Genomic DNA, 13,913 nt, shown 5'->3' with positions numbered 1-13,913 from the left:
TCATGTGGAACTCTGTTACATTGCTCTTTCCTCACCTTAGGTTATATTCATCTCACTTCTGTATGTACAACATTCCTCCGTCAGTTTACATTTAATTTGCTTATTCAAGTGTCTCTTTGTTGACTTAAGAGCTATCTTGTAAGGCTCAGATTCTAACTGTACGTATCAGAGCATTATACAGGACTGTCTCAGAAAATTAGAATATTGTGATAAAGTTCTTTATTTTCTGTAATGCAATTAAAAAAACAAAAATGTCATACATTCTGGATTCATTACAAATCAACTGAAATATTGCAAGCCTTTTATTATTTTAATATTGCTGATTATGGCATACAGCTTAAGAAAACTCAAATATCCTATCTCTAAATATTAGAATATCATGAAAAAGTATACTAGTAGGGTGTTCAACGAATCACTTGAATCGTCTAATTAACTCGAAACACCTGCAAGGGTTTCCTTAGCCTTGAAAAACACTCAGCTTGGTTCAGTAAACTAAATCACAAGTATGGGGAAGACTGCTGATCTGACTGCTGTCCAGAGGACCGTCATTGACACCCTCCATCAGGAGGGTAAGACACAAAAAGAAATTTCTCAAAGAGCAAGCTGTTCACAGAGTGCAGTTTCAAAGCACATCCACAAAAAGTCTGTTGGAAGGGGGAAATGTGGCAGGAAACGCTGCACAACCAAGAGAGATGACCGCAGCCTTAACAGCATTGTGAAGAAGAGTCGCTTCCAGAATTTGGGGGAGCTTCAAAGACAGTGGACTGAAGCTGGAGTCCAGGTATCAAAAGTCACTGTTCACAGACGTGTCCGGGAAATGGGCTACAATAGCCGTATTCCCATGGTCAAGCCACTTCTGAACTCAAGACAACGGAAGAGGCGTCTGACTTGGGCTAAGGAAAAGAAGCACTGGACAGTTGCACAGTGGTCCAAAGTCCTCTTTTCAGACGAAAGCAAGTTTTGTATTTCANAGCATGATCTGGCACCTGCCCACAGTGCCAAAACCACCAGTAACTGGTGTACTGACCATGGCATTACTGTCCTCGATTGGCCTGCAAATTCCCCTGACCTGAACCCCATAGAGAATATGTGGGGTATTGTGAAGAAGAAGCTGAAAGACACCAGACCCAACAATGCTAATGAGCTAAAGGCCGCTATTGAAGCATCCTGGGCATCCATAACACCTCAGCAATGCCACAGGCTGATTGCCTCCATGCCACGCCGCATTGATGCAGTAATCCGTGCAAAAGGATTCCCAACCAAGTACTGAGTGCATTAATGGACATTTTCAAATGTTTGATTGTGTTTTGCTGTTATAAATCTTTTTTTTTTACTTGGTCTGAGGAACTATTCTAATTTTTTGAGATAGGATTTTTGAGTTTTCTTAAGCTGTATGCCATAATCAGCAATATTAAAATAATAAAAGGCTTGCAATATTTCAGTTGATTTGTAATGAATCCAGAATGTATGACATTTTTGTTTTTTTAATTGCATTACAGAAAATAAAAAACTTTATCACAATATTCTAATTTTCTGAGACAGTCCTGTAAGTGTTATTCATTGGTGTTGCAGCTCTATAGCAGCTTTTCAGATATTGAGATATTTAATAAAATATCAAATTTAACAGGAAGCTGGTGAACTGAAGGCTAAACAAAAAGATGTTAAATGAATGGCAGAAAGTACATTTCTGTTTCACTTTCATCAGTGAACAATAGTTGTCTACATCTGCATTGCTCCCCATGTCAAGCTTTGACTCTGTGCCACTTGTCCCTGACACATATCATAAAGTTAGAAACCTTATATTTTTGGGGCAGAGGTGGAACAAACCAAATGTGGTCTAGCTAAGTGCGGGAAATTATGAATGTAAACCGGTTTTTAATGCTGAACCCTAAAGCCCATAACCTTGAGGAAGCTTCTTCAACTTCTCACAGACCAGCACTGTTTAACCTTGACACTGCTGTCAAATTGAACATTCCTGGATTTATGGTGCATTGTTTATGTCTTTGTTTTTCAGTTTCAATATTGCTACTTCTCCTGTAACCAACATAACGACATAAAATGGTTTCCTGAGTTCAATGAATCTATATGATCTAGCCTGACTTTACTCATAAACCCACCTCACTAGAGGGTTAATTATGCTGTATAACTTATACAAAAAGTTGACCTGACATAACTCTACAATCATCAGACTGGAAAAAGCAGTGGATGAATTGGAATTTGCTTCCATCAGCAGTCCAGGAAAAAAGCCATGTGACGCACATACCGACCACTCTTTCATTGAGACAAACCACAGTTTTGTTTGTGTTTTGTTTATTCAACTAGAACAAATGTGACCTTTTTTTCAGTCTAGACTGAAATATCTCAATGGCTATTGAATGGATTAAGATGTTTTTAGTACTCACATTCATGTTCCCTTCAAGATGAACTCTAACAAATATTATGACACCTTATTGTTTCTACTATAGCGCCTATATCTAGTCAGAATTTCCACTTCTGCAATACTTTAATTGATGACATCACTGCTAATAGGTAAATGATTGCATGCTACCATGCTAAACTGTGAGCATTTAGCTCCTTAAATCACTGTGCGTAAGTACACCTTAACAAAGCTATAGCATGGCATACAATTATAGATGTTTACTGTGCCTTCGTACTTCTGTGACACATTTACATAACTGATGGCTTTTATCATAAGAGACACACACACAGGGACACCGTAAGGGGGTGAAAAGTTAGGACGATTCCAAGGGCCCCGTGACTGACAGGGGCCCAAACAATTTTAGAACAATAAGAAAAAAATGTTTAAGTAACCAATTGTGATATATTTTCATGGGGCCCAAAATCCCTGGTGGCGCCCCTGCAAACACACACACACACACACACACACACACACACACACACACACACACACACACACACACACACACACACACACACACACACACACACACACACGAATATGGAGGGCTACTCTTGAGGACAAAAGTAATGGTAATGCAACTTTTATTGTCACATTTAATAGTTTAAGCATTTTTTTTGATCAAAATAAAAGACAAAACAACCAGTGCGCGTTCATGTTCCTCAGTAGCAATCTTGTAAGATATTTGTTATTGAACTTAATATAATGTTGTCCCATGCAGCTTATATTAGGACCCTGAACTTCCTAAAGGTCCTAAAAAGGTCCAAAACTATTAAAAGAAACGCTATGTAAGTGACACGTGTAAGAAAGCTGTCAATGAAAAAACTCAACTACCCGACCTTCGGAGGTAGCAAACACTGATGCAACACTTCTATCAGTCATGCCTTGGTATGTATGGTATGTATCTTCTTCACACCAACCTCTTCGAGAAACCAGTTTACATTTAAACAAGAGCCCTCTTGCCTACAGCACATTTACCTTGTAAGTTTTCTATGGGACATACCAGTTTGTGGGTGTGGTGCATTTGGGTCATCTGCAATTTAAACCTATTCAGTAGAATTTACTAGATGCAACAAAACCCCTTTGAGTAATTCAATAGACATTAGTTCCTGGTTTAACCTTAGCAACAGATGGACATTGTTTAATTTACTACATCGATATTCAAAAATCTAAAACTTTTAAGGTTAAGCCATTGGCTGTGCTTCTCCTTTTTTGCAAAACCTTCTTGTTATAGGCTGCATGATGAACAGATCGGATCAAATATGTAAATTAAGTAGTAGGCTACCTGCCAGAGCACACAACATGACCTAGCAGATTCTTTGGTTTCCCTGCCAATGTATTATACACACAAACATACCTGTGAGTTTAGGGTTTTATTAATGCTCAGTCTCAATTGTTCCCCACACCATGTCTGTCCTGCTTAAGTTACATGGCCTATATTGTTTTTATTTTATGCATTATATTATTATGATTGTTACTAAGGCAATTACATGAAGGCAGGTAAAAACTGCATGGAGCCAATTGTAACTGTTGCATCCTGTAGGGGTAACAATGCACTGTATTTTTTAAACTTGTGATGGTTTGTATGGAGAAATATTTATATGTAGTTGGTTATAGAAACTGTGTCTGTCAGATGTATGTAGTTGGAGAATTTTTTTTTTAAATGTTACATTCATGCGTTTAGTTACTTTAACCCCAAAATAGCATCAATTATAATAAGGTAATTAGGATCATTCTAGTTAACCAGGTAGTTACAAACCCAAACAAGTTCACCAGAATGTTCCAGGATGATCAGGCCAGGGTGATCTGAGCACAGAGACCATGGGAACTTGAGCAGGAACCGGATCATCTAGTAAAAGTCTTTTAGTAAACCGCATCTTAACCCTTCACCGACTTTCGGGATTACCACTCCAAAAGACTTATCATGATTAAATAGCTGCTAAGTGTTTGTTTACTTCTATTTTTAACAATACTAATTCAGAAAAATGTTCGCCGAACAATGGTTTATTTTATCTTCTCTTCACCCCTTACTCATTTGTAGAAGCATGATTGGTGCATTGGTCGATTGATTGGTAGAACTTCCAATTAAAATAGAGAAGGTTCAATAGTAGCCAATCAGCTCCGGATTTACATTCTTGGTGGATCCGCCCCCGTCTAGAGCTCAATGGAAATTTCCACTCTCTTCCCTCGTAGCTATATATCAGCAGACCGGCGACTCATACGGAAACAGAAGTTAACGGCTCGAAACAATCTTACTTAAAGCATACAAGACAATCGTTTGGTGAGTACTACATTTTGAATTTTGTTATTGATAATAAGATTATGCATTTAAAAGTCATTTAGTCGTTTGCAATGGCCAACTTCTCCGCTTTAAGGGAAGGAATTCTTCTGAATGGGTGTCTCCGTTAGCTAACGTTTAGTAACAGCTAACGGATTAAAGAATTGGCTCTTTAAATGTTTTGAGACAAACCTGTATGATGATAATTGCTTTTATGATTTATTTCTAACTGTTGACTCTACATCTTACCTTCCTGTTATACATAAACACTTACCTGACATAATGAATGCAGATTTTTTTTCTGAAAAAAAAAAGTCGTGAATCGCAAGAAAAGAGTAATAACTCATTTGCACGGACAGCATCCCGATACAACTCAGTTTACAACGAATGCATTCACATTCACACTGATGCCTACATGTTACTTGAAAATACGCTAGTCTGTAGTCATGTTGAATAATGACTGAAATGGTCATGCCCATGTATGGTGTTCCGGTATGCGAGTTAGAGCCCGTCCACGGGTTGCACTACTCATATTACAAGGAGCGGAGTTGCTGCTTCACGGTCACGTGACTTTGAGGTAGATAAACTAAAGCCGGCTGCTGTGGATGGGATAAGCTCTCTGCACACAAGAGTCTGCGACTTCTGAGGAACCTATACATATCTAAAGTAACTCCTCCCGTTTTCTCTCTCCAGGACTCTATTTATTGATTTGACTGAAGAACATTTGGATCTACATCACTACCTTTTTACACTTCTATCTTTACCTTTTTTGAAAATCATCATGGCTCAGCAACAAAACAGGTGAGGTAGTTTGACAAGACATGAAAGGACTATGGCTTAAGAACATTTGAAGGACATCACTGATTTTAATAATAATAATAATCAAATGTAACTGTACAATGCAACTTGAGAGAACGGTATCACATCTAAAAACTATTCCAGCCATCATTTTACGTCTACTTTCATGTTATTTGTCACTGTTTTTATAGTTACAGTAAATGCCATTTCTAATATAATAACGTTGTGTTCTCTTTTTTTCAGTCTTCCAGCCAAGCTCATTAATGGAGGTATTGCTGGCATTGTTGGGGTTACTTGTGTCTTTCCCATTGACTTGGCAAAGACCAGACTGCAGAATCAGAGACCAGGACAGCAGGTCTACAAGAGCATGTAAGTATTTTCGTCTCATACGACAACGCTCTGTGTGCCAAATCTCTTGGCACTATACCTACTAGGTCCATGTATCATCAGCATTGTTGGGCAAGTTACTTTTAAAAAGTAACTAGTAATAGTTATAGTTACTGCTCTCATAAAAGTAACTAGTTACTGTATTAGATACTAAATTATAAAAGTAACAAGTTACTTTACTTTAAATAATAACAATGAAAAAACAAGTTTTTGTGTTGTTCTGTGGCACAGTAAGACAATGCTTTCTGTCCTGCACACAGTTTACATTCGACCGTAATATTTGTTGCGTCCTTTATCCCCACAAATTGAAAATAGTGGTTATATCTCCTGTGTGTGTGTGTGTGTGTGTGTGTGTGTGTGTGTGTGTGTGTGTGTGTGTGTGTGTGTGTGTGTGTGTGTGTGTGTGTGTGTGTGTGTGTGTGTGTGTGTGAGAAGGCAAGACCTGCCCAACTCTGTGTCTGATTGGCTTATCCTGAAATGTTACCCCGCGTTAACCAATCATCACTCCTCTCTGGTCACTTTCACTTTTCCATGGTGCTGTGAGAGGACATCGCTGTATTCAACTGTAAATTACATCCGCAGGGAGATTCTGTTCAGTTCCATCACATAATGTAACGCAGTAACGCACCCATTTAAATCACAGTAACTATGACGGCGTTACTGAATGGGAATAGGTAACTAGTAACTTTATTAGTTACCGCAAAAGGTAGTTGCGTTACAGGCGTTAGTTTGGCGTTAACCCAACACTGATCATCAGTACTATTTTTGCTAATCCTTCAATGACGTCATGATTACTTTTTAAATTTAGGGGAATACCTGACTCAATGGACCGTGATAAATATAAGTCTTTCTCATTCCTCTCCAATGAGGCGTTCAAATGCCTTTGGGTGGAAATGTATTGCCCATTTCACGCACCCAACTAGCATGTATGCTAACGTACATGTCACTGTTACAGGTTGTAAATATATAATGGTAATAAATAACAGGTTTTTTAGTAAGCATCTGTACAATTCTTTTTTACAATCTGTTACTTTATATGATTCAGACCAATAATATTTTCTCTGCTCTCTATTTCTTCAGGATGGACTGCCTTGTCAAGACAGTTCGATCAGAGGGCTTTTTTGGCATGTACAGAGGTAAGAGTTATGCACCTACGAATGTTATGAAGCAGTAGGCTGAAACATGTAGCAGAGGATTAGATGTAGGACAGAGTAAAATGTGTTACGTGATTACAGCTATTGAAGGTTCATATACAGTGTATTTTAAGTGCATGGGTTGCTTTATTTATTTAAAATTACAGTTATTAGTAAAGTAATGGGAAAAGTTATGAAAGTGAGGCGGCCAAAGCTGCTCATTTAGAGTGGTTTTGCCACTTTAAGATATTTTGAATAGCATTCATGCAATGAGTAAGAGAACACTGTTTAATCATAATTGAATCCATTTTATTGTCAAAAGAAGTAAAAACTTGTGGACATAGTTAAATGTGAGGAGAATTGAGAGCTGGTTCTCTGCTTTTGTGAGGAATGCCGTTTGTTTGCATCTGTGTTTTTCATATTGCAGACCTGGGTCCCCCTGGGATATTGAAGGCTAGCCGATAAGGCGCAGCCACGCTGGAGGCAAATCATATAATGGTTCTTACATTATTGCTCTATCTAAAAACATAGGCACATGTTTTTGTTTTGCCATCTGTTTGTTCTATATTTGGACTTCTTGTCAATAACTACTTGGATTTCCTCTTCACTGTCAACTTGTTGTAGATCCTCATTTTGTCTATGAAGTGTGTCCTTGCAGACTTTGGTTGACTTTGAAAACTACTCTGTGGTAGACTAAAGTTATAGATGGTCCACAGTCTCACAGATCAGCTTCTCATGTTTGCCCAAAGTCTGCACACACAGTGCATTGCCATATGAGGATTTAGTCTGTCAACATCTCTTCTCGTTTCTTGTCTGTTGTTGTCGTCATTAACCTACTTACTCGCTTGTTGTCTTTTCAATAGAAACACACATTATCATTTTTAAAGTTTTCTCTTTGTTAGAGGGCCATCTTTATCATAAAGTGACTTGTGTACTTCATAGTGTTTGCATCTTCCTCTGGATCTTCATCACCCTCTTCATTTCTTCTCTCGTCCTGTGTTTTGCTCGCTTCTCCTTTTCCTTTTGAAAGTCATGTATTTAATATTATTTCTTTAGACATAACCCCTCGTGATTTATAGCTGAAGCTACTTTTAAATTGAACATTTTTCCTATCTGTGTGTAGATATTCTGTACGTTGGACTAATTCAATTCCTATGGCTGTAATGTTTTTGAAACTGAGTGAATTGTTGATTGTGACTTCAATGCTAACAGTGTGTGTTTTTATTTCAGGTGCCGCTGTAAACTTGACCCTGGTCACCCCTGAGAAGGCCATCAAGCTGGCTGCTAATGACTTTTTCAGGCAACACCTCTCCAAAAATGGGTAGGCAAAATCATCAACCTCAGAGTCATCAGAACATAATTTAAACAAAAATAATAAGCAATACACTGGATTTAAATGATTTGTGTTCCTCTGTGTTAACAGAAAGGGGCTGACGGTGTTCAAAGAGATGCTGGCTGGGTGTGGAGCAGGCATGTGTCAGGTTGTTGTTACCACCCCCATGGAGATGCTCAAGATACAGCTACAGGACGCAGGCAGACTTGGTGAGAAGAGTTCACCGTTGATACTGAATTATAATCTGAATATGCATTTTACTCAAATACTGCCATTGTTTGTGTGTATTAACATATTTTGTCTTTGGTCCAAAGCGGCCCAGCAGCAGAAGCCCGTCATGATGTCCACCACCAAGCTGGTGGCCACCAACACGGTGCTCTGCCGCTCCTTCAACTCATGCACCGTGTCCTCAGCACCGCGAGCCGTTTCTGCCACTCAGATTGCTAAGGAGCTGTTCCACACACACGGCATCCAGGGGCTCTACAAAGGCCTGGGGGCCACCCTGATCAGGTGAAACTCCTATTCATGCTAACTAGGCAGACCAGTTACTAGGTATCAGGGTTTCAGTCTGAAACAACTATTTATTTTGTTCCTTTCAGGGATGTTCCCTTTTCTATTGTTTACTTCCCGCTGTTTGCCAACCTGAACCGCCTGGGCAAACCGAGTCCTGATGCTGCGTCTCCGTTCTACTGGGCCTTCATGTCCGGGTGTGTGGCCGGATCCACCGCCGCTGTGGCTGTTAACCCGTGTGACGGTGAGTGTTCAGAGCCATGTCAGCCATGATGCCAGAAATCTATCAGGTGTTACCACACCAGTGAAATTCCTCGGTTTTTGTTAGGAAGTTAAACGGGTCATAGTTCCAACTCTAACCTTTTTTATACTACTGTGAAAACCTCTCTTTTGAACAACTATAATTATTCAAGTCTTAACTTGCACCACTATGCTGCTCTTTGTTATCCCCATTCTGATATTTCTTAAAGCTAACGTTAGCTAGCTCTCCTCCATATCATTTCAGCACATGGTATTAACAATGGAGAATGGTCAGTATTTAAGTGTGTGATATGTTCTGCATGATGTGCCCTGTTTATTAGTAACAGCACAGTCATGTTTCTTAATGTCATTTCATATTTTTTCTTTCATTTTTTTGTAGTTGTGAAGACTAGACTGCAGTCACTGAACAAAGGGTCCGCTGAGGAGGCCTATAGTGGAGTGGTTGATTGTGTGAGGTAAGACGGATAAGTCATACATTGTTACAAAATCACTTTTCATTTTTTGAATGCCTGTTTACATAAAGCTCTGGTTCTCCACAGTAAAATAATGCGGAAGGAGGGACCCTCAGCCTTCCTGAAAGGTGCTGGCTGTCGAGCTCTGGTGATCGCGCCTCTCTTCGGCATCGCACAGGTTATGTACTTTGCTGGAGTTGGAGAATACATCCTGGACAACACTCCTCTAAACCTCCTGTCGGCATAAAAGCATATCAACTTGACTGAGGACCTTCTGAGCGTAGATGGTGGAACAACTGGCAGCTACATACCATCAGTTTACAGCAGAGTCTTGTCTGGAGACAGGAAGACCTATGATTCATCTTCTGCTGTGTTGCACTTAAACACTTTTGTGACTTTTTCAGGAGGCTATAGCCAATGTTTGCACTTGAAGCTGTTAGCCTTACCGGGCTGGGGGATGCAGTGTTATTCTTTCTCTGTCCCCGAGACAGTCCTGTTTCCCTCTGTGAGGGAGGAGAGCTATTTCCTTCAAATACACATCCTATTTTTGTGATTTCTTCCATGCTGTCACTTTTTTTTGTGTACTTTATGTGTATGCTTGTTTTTATTTTTGAATTCCTGAATGCAGCAGCTTGCAGTACTTTGTTTTTTTCCTTTTCCACTGCTGTCTCATGTTACAAAATCTCGTTGAGCCCATTTGAATGCAAAGGGATATTTTAATTATTTGGTTACACACATTTCCAGCAAGAACTGTTATTGTACATGTTTAAATCTCACTGATCATGAACCTTCCTACTGACATGGGACCATATGGCTTTCCAATCCATAACATGTCCTGTTAAATACTTGATGTTACCCTGAAGTTGTTTTAGTAGTATTACCTGCAATAACTTGAGATGCATTCATGCATATTATATATGTATCTGTCCACATAACTTCAGTTAAGACATTTTCATATGGATACCTGAAACTTCAAATGTTTTTATTGGTTTATGCCTTAAACAAAGCAGAAAGACCTTTCTGTCTGAATAGAAAACATGCCAAATAAAAACAATATTACTGTGACTCAGCATGTGTATGTGTTTTTCGTACATACCATATATTGACATTAAAAATGTAAATACACTCATTCTGTGTTCATTGATTTATTACACCATATCGTTGACAGGTCTATACCACACAGACATAAATGATTCCTGCTTTGTTACAAAAACTTTGAAAGGTCCAAAAGACAGCTGGTTTAAACTGAGATAATGCCCCTTGAACAAAAACATTTAATCCGTAGTGACAAATGGCTTCAATCGTCATAATACTTAACGATGCTAAAGGAGAAACACTAGACTAGAGGCTATTGAAAGAGCTGCTAATCTGAGTATATCCTTCATGTAAAATAGGATTGTACATACGCACACCTTGATGAATCGGAAGTTGATTAGGAGAGGACTCTGTCAATTTAGTTTAAAAATATGACATTTTAAGGGTGGATTATGCATTGTTATGCTAAAATGTGTGTGAATGGATAAACTCAGCTGATTGCTAACAAGTATCATGCATGCTTTTTGTGAAATGGCTAGACGGACGGGAGGGATAAGGTGGCGTGGGAAAGGGACTCCGTTATCTTTTAAAGAAATATAATATATAAAGGTGGCAGCCTAACAAATGCATTTTACTAAGTATAAAGGCCTCTTGAAGATTATATGTTGTCTCACTAATGTAATGTGTCTCAAGAGGCCCTATTGTTGAGTGTGGTCTATTTGTTCCCAGCATTATTGAACTGGTTTAGCATTGTGCTGCCATGAGACAAAACTTGCATTAGAGACTTCAAAGGCAGGAAAACAACCAAACACTTTTTTAAAAGCACCCAGTATTTATTTCTATTTATTACGGTTAACAATATGGCATAAACTATATTATTCTATCATTCACATCTTATTGGCACACCAACAAAATGTACATCCAAAATAATTCACACAAAATGCAAACTAGCTCACCGTTACAGTTCACACGTGCTCGAGAGGAGCTCACGACTCTGTGTTACTCGGGACCTTTTAGATACGTTTGGGGATTCACAGAAAGGCAGTTTATCATCAGACCTTCCCTAACCCTTTTAATATCACATCTTCACTTCCTCTTTTGTGCTTTAAAGTAGAAATACTTGAGAGTGGTGGCAGGGAACTCATGTAGATATTCAAATCACAATAAATAGGCAAATTTAGTGACAAGATAGGCACGTGGTGGAACTTTACTCAGCAAAGGTAGGCTAGTCCTCAAAACATATAAACACACGGAGTAGTATTGGCTACATAAAAAGGGCACAATAAATAATGTTTACAACAATTGCATAAAATAGCTGTCCATATTTACAGCAGTCACAACATTCCTGTGTCTAAAAAGGCTTCGTGTAGTGTGTCGTGTAACAAAAAGATGTTAAAACTGAGGAATGTCTCAGAGTCGTGCCAAAAGCAGAGTTTGGATTACAGGAAAAAAAATATTTTTCACTCAGTGCTGGTGGAGTTGAGGTGTGCAGATTACGATCCAGCGTATCGTGTTGAATTTTGGCCCGTGGACAACTGGGATGTATTGAATTCTCTCTTTGTGATATTCACTGAACTCCCCCACCAGATTCCTATGGACTAGAGAAAAGACATGAAATGTAACTTTGGGGTTTTCCATCTTTATTCAGATGTCTTGATGATAAAGGGGTCATTGAGGGTGTAGTGGGCTCGCTGGTTGGGTGGGACTCAACTTCTAAATAACCTCCCTGTTGTTCCTGATGGCACAACACAGGACCATGCTGAAGATCATCCCTATGACCTGGAATCAGACACATTGATGGACATGTTAAAACAATGATGGAGCTTTGTGTAAAGTTGGACAATACAGTATAACCATCAAATCGTCGTTGAGGGAACATTTATAGAAGTGATTGTAAACTGGGATCATGATTGATGAAGTTTGAATTCAATGCTGTGTAAATCTCACCATTACTCCTGCTATCCCAATCCCTATGTATCCAATAGTGTGCAGCTTTTCATTGAAGAAGTCTGATATTGCAGTGAGACAATCCTAAAAAATAGAAAAACGCATATATGTTGTTAATAACAGTTACTGCACAAAACCCCGCTGTGGATACATGTACACCTGTGATCCGTGACCGCTGATGGTTCGATCATGGTTAAATCAGTGCTACTGTGCCCCCCTGTGGGTCTAAAGTGTCATAGCAGGCAGCGGGGTCACCTGGGTGTTCTCCTCGGCCTCTGCACACAGTGTGGTGGACGTGTCTGATGTGGAGCCTCCACAACAGTTCAGCTGTGAATGAAAAGGTGAAAGAAAAGATGGTGATGCTGGTTCACTGTGACTCAGTCATATGAAGAGGAGAGGTCTTACTCACAGTTTGGTGGTAAATGACTGCGATTGCTGTGTCATTCGGATTGGAGACGTCAGCAATGGAGCTGCTGTAAAACTTTTGGACTTCCTCAACAATCTAAAGAAAATATCAGTTATTACATTCGAAAAATACATTACAATCTGATTTATAATGTTTAATTTCAGTGTTGTACCTGTTTCTTGTTCATGAATCCAAACACTCCAGCGGCAATCTCTGCTCCGAAGATGATCAGAAGGCAAGCGAAGAACTGTAGAGCAGGAGAAAGGCTCATTAATGTCCCATACGAGAGGTATCTTTATACAAGGAGAGTCTGTATCACTTAAATTTATCATTTTATAGATCAATCATTTCCCTGTGATTTCCTAGATGCTTTTAAGAAAATCATTTTTTTATTAGCAGACACATTTTCTATTGTTTGCACCTAATGTGCACTCATTTCAAAACTCTTGTTTACCCTCGCAATAATTAGGATTAATTAACACCATTATCGTGCCAATTAAAGCCTATTTCACCTATAATTGGAACCAAATTACACATAGATCTTTCCAGGGAACTGCATATAAATAACCAGGACATTTAGTAATTAAACCTGTAGAAGTAAAACATTTGAGGGATTGATTCACATTGATTACACGTTTAAAGTACAAGAATAGGAACACTTTAAAGCACCCAAACTCACCGATGCAAGAAGACACTGCGACTCGCGTACAGCGCCAAAACAACCAAAGAACCCGACAATCATCATCAGGCCTCCTGCACCGAGAAGGATGTACACGGCTGAGGGGAGGAAAAGTAGATGGATGAGAACTTTAAATCGTTTATATCTGTAGAAATAAATCAGGAGTAACAATCCACTAGAATCACAATCAGAATCAGGTTTATTACCAGGTAGGTTGACACGTACGAGGAATTTGACTTGGTGTCGTGGTGCATACATAAAAGTAAAACAAAAAT

General features: G+C 39.0%; 2 protein-coding genes across 2 annotated transcripts; one reads left to right on the top strand and one right to left on the bottom strand.

The window, feature by feature from the left end:
* Positions 1-4,593: 4,593 nt before the first annotated feature.
* On the top strand, positions 4,594-10,636 carry slc25a55a (solute carrier family 25 member 55a). Its single transcript, XM_010766557.1, has 10 exons — positions 4,594-4,700; positions 5,391-5,498; positions 5,739-5,864; positions 6,963-7,018; positions 8,246-8,336; positions 8,439-8,557; positions 8,663-8,858; positions 8,948-9,102; positions 9,499-9,574; positions 9,659-10,636. The coding sequence occupies exons 2-10, from the start codon at positions 5,479-5,481 to the stop codon at positions 9,816-9,818; spliced, it is 999 nt and encodes a 332-aa protein (XP_010764859.1). The 5' UTR covers positions 4,594-4,700; positions 5,391-5,478; the 3' UTR covers positions 9,819-10,636.
* A 499-nt stretch (positions 10,637-11,135) lies between these two features.
* Positions 11,136-13,783, bottom strand: LOC104941459 (tetraspanin-2-like; the record flags this gene model as incomplete). Its single annotated transcript, XM_010766560.1, has 6 exons — positions 11,136-12,385; positions 12,554-12,637; positions 12,809-12,880; positions 12,963-13,055; positions 13,132-13,206; positions 13,639-13,783. Coding segments are annotated over 6 exons (535 nt in total), but the record flags the coding sequence as incomplete, so codon positions are not given.
* Between the last annotated feature and the right edge of the window lie 130 nt (positions 13,784-13,913).

The sequence above is a fragment of the Notothenia coriiceps genome, unplaced genomic scaffold (assembly GCF_000735185.1).
Source record: "Notothenia coriiceps isolate Sejong01 unplaced genomic scaffold, NC01 NC01_scaffold00003377, whole genome shotgun sequence".
NCBI classification, from domain to species: Eukaryota; Metazoa; Chordata; class Actinopteri; order Perciformes; family Nototheniidae; genus Notothenia; species Notothenia coriiceps.
The sequence above is the reverse complement of the archived record's forward strand: the minus strand, read 5'-3'. Positions and strand labels throughout refer to the sequence as shown.